This window comes from Macrotis lagotis, chromosome 8 (assembly GCF_037893015.1).
Source record: "Macrotis lagotis isolate mMagLag1 chromosome 8, bilby.v1.9.chrom.fasta, whole genome shotgun sequence".
Lineage (NCBI taxonomy): Eukaryota > Metazoa > Chordata > Mammalia > Peramelemorphia > Peramelidae > Macrotis > Macrotis lagotis.
The window spans coordinates 107218915-107228073 of record NC_133665.1 but is presented as its reverse complement, the minus strand read 5'-3'; the positions used below and the strand labels follow the sequence as shown (position 1 = coordinate 107228073).

The 9159-nt window shown below is 42.6% G+C and overlaps 1 protein-coding gene across 1 annotated transcript in view; it reads left to right on the top strand.

Moving 5' to 3' along the window:
* The first annotated feature begins 148 nt into the window (after positions 1–148).
* Positions 149–9159, top strand: part of RASSF1 (Ras association domain family member 1) — a 34661-nt gene continuing 25650 nt past the window's right edge. Inside the window, exons 1-2 of the mRNA XM_074198024.1 lie at positions 149–494; positions 8833–8939. Of these exons, the coding sequence (XP_074054125.1) occupies positions 164–494; positions 8833–8939 (438 nt within the window). The 5' untranslated portion in view covers positions 149–163. The remainder of the gene's footprint in view (positions 495–8832; positions 8940–9159) is intronic.

Here is a 9159-nt window from a genome sequence, read left to right as displayed (position 1 = left end):
CCAGGAGCCCCAAGAGGCGGACGAGAGCTAGAGGCGAAGGCTGAACTCGGACCGGGTGGAGGGGGGGATGGCCAGGGAAGGGGCGCGCCGAGGCGGGCGGGACTAGCCCCCGCCCGGCCGGAGGGGCTCCGCTGCCCGGGCCTGGGCCCCTGGAGGGGCGGGGATGGCCGCTGAGCCGGAGCTGATCGAGCTGCGGAACTTGGTCCGGCCCCTCGACGGCTTGCGGGGCCCGGAGCCTGGCCGGGGCCCGGGCCCCCGGAGCCCGGGCCGGCTGGAGCGCGCCAACGCGCTGCGCATCGCCCCGGGCCGCGGCCCGGACGTGCTGCCCCGCGGTCGCCAAGTCCGGCTGCTGGGCGGCCACAGCGACCCCCGCCTCACGGCCGGCCCGGGCCGAGGCCACTGCTTTCGCCCGTCGGGGCCCGGGACCCACACCTGGTGTGACCTCTGTGGGGACTTCATCTGGGGCGTCATTCGCAAGGGCCTGCAGTGCATCCGTGAGTACCGGGGGCTCGGAAGCGGCGGGGGGCGAGCCTGCCTGCTAGACGCTGCCCAGGGGTGAGCACGTGGGAATTGTTGGGGGCTCTGCCCGCAGGCCCGGATGACCTGCTCTTCGGCTTGGGGAGTGGGAGTCAGGGTGAAACCGTCTAAGAGCCCGAGGTAGCCTTTCTGCCACCTGGAGCTAGGTGGAGCGATGGATAGAGCACCGGCCTTGGAGTCAAGAGGATGGGGATTCGAATCCGGCCTCAGACACTGGACCTATGCTAGCTGTGGGACTTTGGGCAAGTCACTTAACTCCCAGTCATATCTGGCTCCAGATAACCCTAGAGGAGAAGGTGAGGCTGGTGCCTTGGCACAGCCTGCCCCTCCCCCCACTCAAATCCAGTTCCCATGCATGTCAAGGCATCACCTCCCTGACGGCATGGTCGTCTTCGAAAAGGACAAAACATATCATCAGCTAGCTGCATGCACATGCAGCAGGAGTGCCCAAGGAAGGGGCTGATGTTCCCCTCCCTCACTCTACACTCCCCCACCCATATGAATCACACCTTAAGATCCATATTTGCAAAAGGTTTCCCCCCATCAAGACCACCCCCACCCCCATTCCTTTACTGTGATGATGGGGGAGGTGATGACCCTGTAGCCATCACTTCCATCGCAGACCCTATCGCCTTCCCAAGACCCAATAAGTTCTTTTAAGATTTCAGCAGCACACTCCCCTGATCCAAGGAAGCAGCTATATTGTTCCAGAAGGTGAAGGCCACAGCATCCAGTGCTGGCTGGATAAGTTTACCTTTAGCCAATCCCAAGAAAAAGGTCTTGGCTGCTAAACCCTTAGTAGCGTTGCATTGCATTACATTGTAAGACAAATATTTAACCTACTTACTGGACAAACCATCTGCAAGTACTTGGAACACTATTTACATAGAAATATCGAATGTGCTCATTTCCAATGATTCTTATCTACAAATTAAAACTGGCCTGGCCAGACACTTTTCTCTCCCACTGCCCCCTACCCCCACCCTAGCTTGGATTTGTCCATCCAGCTTCATTTTGTTTTCAGTTGTCTTGCCTTCCTCCTGGTAGGTCACTATCAAATCTGAGGACTGGTGCCCTCCACCAAATGCATCATTGTGCTATGAGGGATAGGGGGTTTCTCCAGGTTTGACCAAGGCAGTACAAGCTCTGACCCATTTGTCAGTCTTTTGAGGACCTAACGAAGGATAGTGAACATCTTCACAGAAACAGGAAAACAAGACCATTAAATGGTTGGTTTGGGGGTTGGATATATGGTTTTTGTTGTGTTTTGCTTCAGTGACCTATAGAAAATGGCTTGGGGGTCCTGTGGGACTCCCTTCCAGAACTTCCTTAATGATATGGAGTATCTGTGCAGAAAGTAACAGAAGAAATAACAGTAACTGCTAAGAATACAATTCTTGGACAGTCAACAATCATAAATTTAACTGTTGCTATTTTAAGCTCCATCATTGGCCAGTGATTAACAAGCTGCCATGTTATTGGAGAATGAATGTTGGTACTCTAGTTTTTGAAAAAAGAGGCATTGTATCAATATTGATACTCTAGCTACTGATAAAATAAGAGGGCATTAAATCTAAGTGTAGCCAGGGCTCACGGATTCTTTTCTAAGCAAATGAAGGAAGTTGATTTTATTTTGTGCCCAACAGCAACAAAAAACACCATTTAATGAAACATTTGGATCATCTTATCTTTGCAGTGCCCAGACTGAGCATAATAGAAGAAACACTATAGAACCATTTGACATTCAGCCAACATTCAGTTCATTGAGTACCTACTGTAGGCCATGTACTAGATAGGGATGCAAAGAATAAAAATACCGTCCCCATAAGAAGCATAAATGATACGGGAGATGGGAGATAGAGGAACATGCCCACAAAGAAGAAAACATATAAAGCAAATGCAAATTAATGGGAACTGGTGAATGGGTGATTTAATGAATAAGAGAGATAAATTTATGTTTAGGAAGATCCAAATTTCAATCTTGCCTCAGACACCTATTAGTTGTATGTTGTTCTGTTGTTTTCATTCTTCTCCAACTCTTTGTGACTTCATTTGGGGTTTTCCTGGCAAAGTTACTACATTAGTTTGCCATTTCCTTCTCAAGCTCATTTTATAGATGAGGAAATTGAGGCAAACAGGATTAAGTGACTTGCCCAAGATCATACAGCTGGTAAATGTTTGAAACCAGATTTGAATTCAGGAAGATGAGGCTTCCTAACTCTAAAACTAGACTCTAGATCTGGCACTCTTTGGAATCACCTAGTGTCTTATTACCTATGCTACTCCTCTGGGCCTCAGCCTCCTCATCCCTAAAATAAGGAAGTTTAGCTCACTGTCCCAAAAGTCCCTTCGAACTCTAAATCTATGTTCCCTTGAACCAGGGGATCAACACAGGCCTCCTGTAAGAAGTTTAACCTGCTGTGTGGGTAGAAGTGAGGAAGGAAGCAGAAGTCAAAACTGGAAACTGCAATGATATTACAGCCCGGATTGCAATCTGTAGCTAGGTGGTAAAGGTTTTACATACCAACAGTAGTTGACATTTTATCATGAAGACACCCCCTTCCCCTTAGCTTCTGAGCAAGATGAGTTACATTGCCAGACCCATGCCTGAGGTCTCTCAATTTGCCTGCTCTCTGGAAAATGAAATTTGAGAAAGAAGAGAGATATTAGGCAGAGATATCAAGCAGGACATTGTAGTAGTCCTGGCTGGAAGTTGATGAGACTTGACCAAGAAAAAGAACAGAGAAATGACAGAACTTGATAACCAAATTGTACAAAGTAAGTCAACAGGGGCGGCTAGGTGGCACAGTGGATAAAGCACTGGCCCTGGAGTCAGGAGTACCTGGGTTCAAATCTGGTCTCAGACAATAATTACCTAGCTGTGTGGCCTTGGGCAAGCCACTTAACCCCATTTGCCTTGCAAAAACCTACAAAAACAACAAAAATAACAAAAAAAAAGTAAGTCAACATACATCTTATCCCTTGGTGACTTTGTTATGTAAGTAAAGATGATGACTTGTTAGAAAATATGGTTCTGGGGGTGGCTAGGTGGCACAGTGGATAGAGCTCTGGCCCTGGAGTCAGGAGTACCTGAGTTCAAATGTGACCTCAGACATTTAATAATTACCTAGCTGTGTGGCCTTGAGCAAGCCACTTAACCCTGTTTGCCTTGCAAAAAAACCTTTAAAAAAAAAAGAAAATATGGTTCTGAATCAAGAATGAATGTGAAGAAAAATATGTGAATTATTCAGAAGCCACACTACACATCATGAATAATTTCTTCCAAGAGTGTTTGAAGGGGCTAGGCAGAGTGAACACCAAAGACATAATAAAAAAATAAGAAAATAAAAGACTATCTCACCAAACAGGAAATGGCTGATGATTACAAACTAGTCATGTCAAAATCTGCTGTCAGTATCAGTATGAACAGAATATCAAATTCCTAGCACAAAAGACAAATGCCAAAATAAAAAATAAAAATGAATAAAGTGAAAAATTAACACACTCAATCTAACCTATTTAAACAATCTAATAATCCTGAAAAACAGGAATTAGACAAAAGTAAAGACATTGACCATCACCATTCCTTAATGAAGTTTAACTGATGTTAAATGAGGCCAGAAATTGCAACTAGCTCAATTTATATGCCAGTGGAGAGCAATTCTTGTTTAGGATCCAAAGTTAGGTTGTAATTTTACAAAAGAAGGAGACTTTAAATAATTACTTCCAAAATATTGGAAAGCAATAGAAAATGAGTCTGTAAAGAGATTGGGATAAGAGCCAATTATTACATATTATCTTCTCAGTAGAATGTAAACTTCTTGAGAACTGAGACTGTTTCATTCTTTCTTTGTAAACATTTCTCTCTCCAACTATGATGACTTGAATTGGCATTCATGATAGAACCCAACTATGAGATTAGCTGTGTTTCTTTGGGGAAGAGGGGAAGGAAGGGAGGTGTTAGGGATTCCAAAGAGGAGGAGTCTATTGCAGTAGTCCAGGTTGAGATTTGATGAGGCCCTGAGTTCAAGGATAGAGGAATCATGATTAAATAGGCTTCCCAACCTCCAGATAGAAAGTTGTGATTGATTCACAGTGAAGAATGAAATTTTATGGATATGGCCAATGTGGGAATTTGTTTTGCTTGATTAGACATGTTTGTAATAGCTTTTGTTTTTCTTGCTTTCTTTGTGGGGGGAAGGGAAGGAAAGATTGCAGGAAAAGACCTGAAAATATGATGAAATTCAATTTTAAAAGTATAATTAATTTTAAAAATTAACATTTTATCATGATAAATGAAAAATGCTGGAGAGGACATAATTTTAATTGCCCTTGAGATTGCTTTTTCATAGTATCTCAGAGAAGATTCCAAAAGGATCAAAAAGATTGAATGTTTTTCCCCCTCTCCTCCCCTTTCCCATAAAAGGGACCAGGACAACCTCTGCAACTTCTAAGTAATATGCCTACATTTTTATTCTTATACTATTTTCATTAAAATTGTCTATGCTCAGATTGCCAGTGCAATATAGAAAATATGAAAAGAGGACCTGTGTATTTCTGTAGGTGATTTTGTAAAGAAGATTGTAGTTATATGGGCTTGGTGGCCATAAAATTGACTTGAGGCTTATCAAATGTGTAAATTTCCATAGTCTCTCTGTTAGTGGGGGGCGCTATTTTTTTTAGAGGAGGGGTTTATTTGTTGTTGTTTTTAGGTTGGGTTTTTTTTTTTGCAAGGCAATGGGGTTAAGTGACTTGCCCAAGGCCACACAGCTAGGTAATTATTAAGTGTCTGAGGTCAAATTTGAACTCAGGTCCTCCTGACACCAGGGCTGGGCTCTATCCACTGCGCTACCTAGCCACCCTGTTGTTGTTTTTTTTAAATGCAACTTGAAAAGCTCTGGTGAAAGGAGGTATCTCCTGTGGCAGGTATGCTAGGTGAGACTGTGACATTAATATTGCTCAATTTTCCACTGCATAGCATTCTGAAATGTAAATTCATTTTCATCTAAGATGCTTGCCAGTGTTATGAAGGATGTTCTGTAAGGGATCAAAACAAAAAGATTCTGCTTATGTACAAGTTCTCCAAATTTGTCCATTTGCCATGATGAAAACTATTTTTCTAAAAAAGTCTCCTCAGTGAAATCTACAGAAACATTAGAGATCTCACTAATTGTTGGTTTGGACAAACACTTTGTCCAGACTATGACATTATCTACAATCATTTATTAAGCACTTCCAGTAAGACAGACATTATGCTAATGCTGGAGAAACAAAGACAAAAATGAAACCATCCCTGGTCTCAAGAAGATTACATTCTATAATCTTACTATCGTCCTTTTGTGGCTGATATTCTTATAGCCTCTTAAAGCTACATAGTTCTTTTTATATCAGACTGATTTATATTCTCATAACAGTCCTGGGAAGTAGGTTACTGCAGGTATTATTCTGGTTTGTAGATGTGGAAACAAAGTAAAGTATCATATGCCCAGGATCATGCAGCCTGAAGTGGCAAAGTCGGGGTATGAACTCAAATCTTGACTCCAAGTCCTGCACTCTTTGCACTTACAGCAGTTGTGCACAAAATTTGGCCTTAGGACTTCTTTACCTTCTTAAGAAATATTGAACCACACCCCCTCACCCAGAGCTTTTGTTATTTGGGTTATAGCTATTGCTATTTACCATATTAGGAATTGAAATGGTTTTGTATTATTATGAAAGTAGTTGTGACTTCATGGACTCCCTGAAGTCTCCCTGAGTCTCAGGTACTCCCATAGCTCCCCAGACCTTAGAGGCACTGACTCCGTGATGCCTCCAGGTACCCCTGATTGACAGGAAGCCTTTGGAGTAAGTCTATTTGTCTTGTCTCTCTAGTTAGATCTTGGACAAGTTATGCCACTGGCAGATGCTGAAGTCAGAATGAAGTGGGAGTTTTCATTTTAGTTGGATCACATTTGGGAAATGTAGGACTTTTGTTGCAGCAAAACATCTTTTGAACCCCCAGTATTTTTCCTATGATTGAATCCTAAAACACTACAATCTCTAAAGAATCAGCTAGGTGGCTCAGTGGATAGAGCACTGACCTTGGAGTCAGGAGGACCTGATTTCAAATTCAGCCTCAGACACTTGATACCTATTAGTGTGTGTGTGACCTTGGGCAAGGCACAACCCCATTGCCTCAAAAAAAAAAGATGAAAGGGAAAAAGGGAAAGGACTATACAAGTGCTAAGAAATCTCAATTTGAGAACTTGTTTTGTTTTTGTCGTTTTTTAGATTTTTCAAGGCAAAGGGGTTAAGTGGCTTGCCCAAGGCCAGACGGTTAGGTAATTATTAAGTGTCTGAGGTCAGATTTGAACCCACATACTCCTGACTCCAAGGTCAGTGCTCTATCCACTGTGCCACCTAGCCGCCCCTGAGAACTTGTTAAAAAAAAAAAGACCCTCGCTGAATCATTGGGGCAGTGAGGGCATAGTGGATAGAGCACCAATCTTGGAGTCAGGAGGACCTGAGTTCAAATGTGATCTCAGACACTTAATACTTACTTAGCCGTGTGACCTTGGGCAAATCACTTAACCTCCATTCCCTTACAAAAAAACAAAACAACAACAACAAAAAGAATCATGCCAAGCAGTAGGTTATTAATAATTTCTTGAATATGAGAAGTGACCTTTTGGGCACAGAAGAAGATAGGTTAGTTCAGTAGCAAGAAGATGAAATAATAGTGATATGGTTCAAATGGTATATTAGTACCTCTGAGACACTAATAGATCTAGAGGAAGGTTATCTAGTCCATTGTATAGATCCTCTTACCTAGTTAGGGATTTAGGGGAAAGCAGAATCACAGGAATGAATGAGCTTTATCAATGGAAAAAAACTTACACTCAAGGGCAAAATCAAAGTGACAAAGTATGTGACTCTGCCTTCACAAATATACTAGACAGTATTAAGCAATATATCATTGTATGCACAACAGTATATCATGTAGAAATGTATCAGCTTGTGTCAGCAATATCAGGACATACATATGGGTAATGTGCGGTTTTGTTCAATCCTTTCCGTCATGCCTGACTCTTCATGACCCCATTTGGGGTTTTCTTGTCAAAGATACTAGAGTGATTTGTCATTTCCTTCTCTATCTCATTTTACGGATGAGGAAACAGGCACAGTTAAGTAACTTGCTCAGGATGAAACAGCTAGTAAGTGTTTGAGATCAGATTTGAACTCAGGAAGATAGGTCTTTCTAATTCAAGGCCTGGCAATCTGTGCTCTAAGGCATCACCAAGCTGTGTGATATGTCTGTGCAATGTAAAAATGATGTACAAATTCATCAGTTCTCTGTGAAGTTTGAAGTTTTAATGTATCAATGGGGTTCTGAAATAGATAGATTTAATTGGAATTGTTTTTTTTTTAGGGTTTTGCAAGGCAAACAGGGTTAAGTGGCTTGCCCAAGGCCACACGGCTAGGTAATTATTAAGTGTCTGAGACCGGATTTGAACCCAGGTACTCCTGACTCCAGGGCCAGTGCTTTATCCACTATGCCACCTAGCTGCCCCCAGATAGATTTAATTGTGAAAAAAAAGGATGAAAGAGATTGAGGACTCTCAGGAAAATATGTATATCTGTGAAGGTGCTAATGTAATTAGCATGTAAATTATAAAGGTTTTCATGTAACATGTAAACTGGATGGTTTATGAATGGATCAAGAGTACCTACATATCAGTTTTTATCAGTATGAATGCAGGAATATATTTCCAAGATAGCTTGTGACTGAGCATAATAAATCAGTAGAATGTGAATGTGTATTAATATGATATACAACCTCCTCACCTTCTGCATGTTATCTTTATGTGTGTAAATGTGTCAACAGTCTTTGACTGTCATTGATGTGTTAAAGTTTCACTATAGCATGTGAATGCATTAATACATAGCTAAATTTACTATCAGCATTCTTTTCTCTGCCTTAGTTAACCTGTAACCAGGTTAGGAGAATACAGAAGAGGGGCAGGGCAGGAAGGAATTGGCTACACTTCAGCATCTGGAAGGTGGAGACTTTGATCCCCACTGGATGGGGAAATCAGTCCCCTGTACCTTAAACCATTGTAGGCAGCTTCTTTCCTGCCTGGCTTTCCGCCCAGGTTTCTGGGAGGATGGATGCTCCTCAACAAGTCCACCAGGGGGACCTAGAGAGCCATATGAGAATTGATAGCTCCCAGAACTGGAACAATGGGTTATGGAAGATGCAAAAGAAAGGAATGGGGATATTTTCCTTCACTCACTATCTTTCCTTCCTCTCCCCAGACTGCAAGTTTACTTGCCATTATCGATGCCGGGCCCTGATCCGCTTAGACTGTTGTGGCCCCCGGGAACTGAGCTTGGAGCCTGCCCTGGAAAGAGACACCAATGTGGTAAGGTTATCCTGGTGGTCTTTAGCATTTGGTGGTAGGACTGCTGGGACAACTAGGTTGGAAAGCTCGTAGGATTGTGGGAAATGTCTACCTTTTGGAAGTTGGTGGAAAAAGCAATGAACTTATTTTCAAAAGACTTGTAGTTGAATCCCACTTTTGCCATGTTCAACCTGTACAACTTTGAGGGAAAAAAATCACCTAAATTTTCTGACCTCATGTA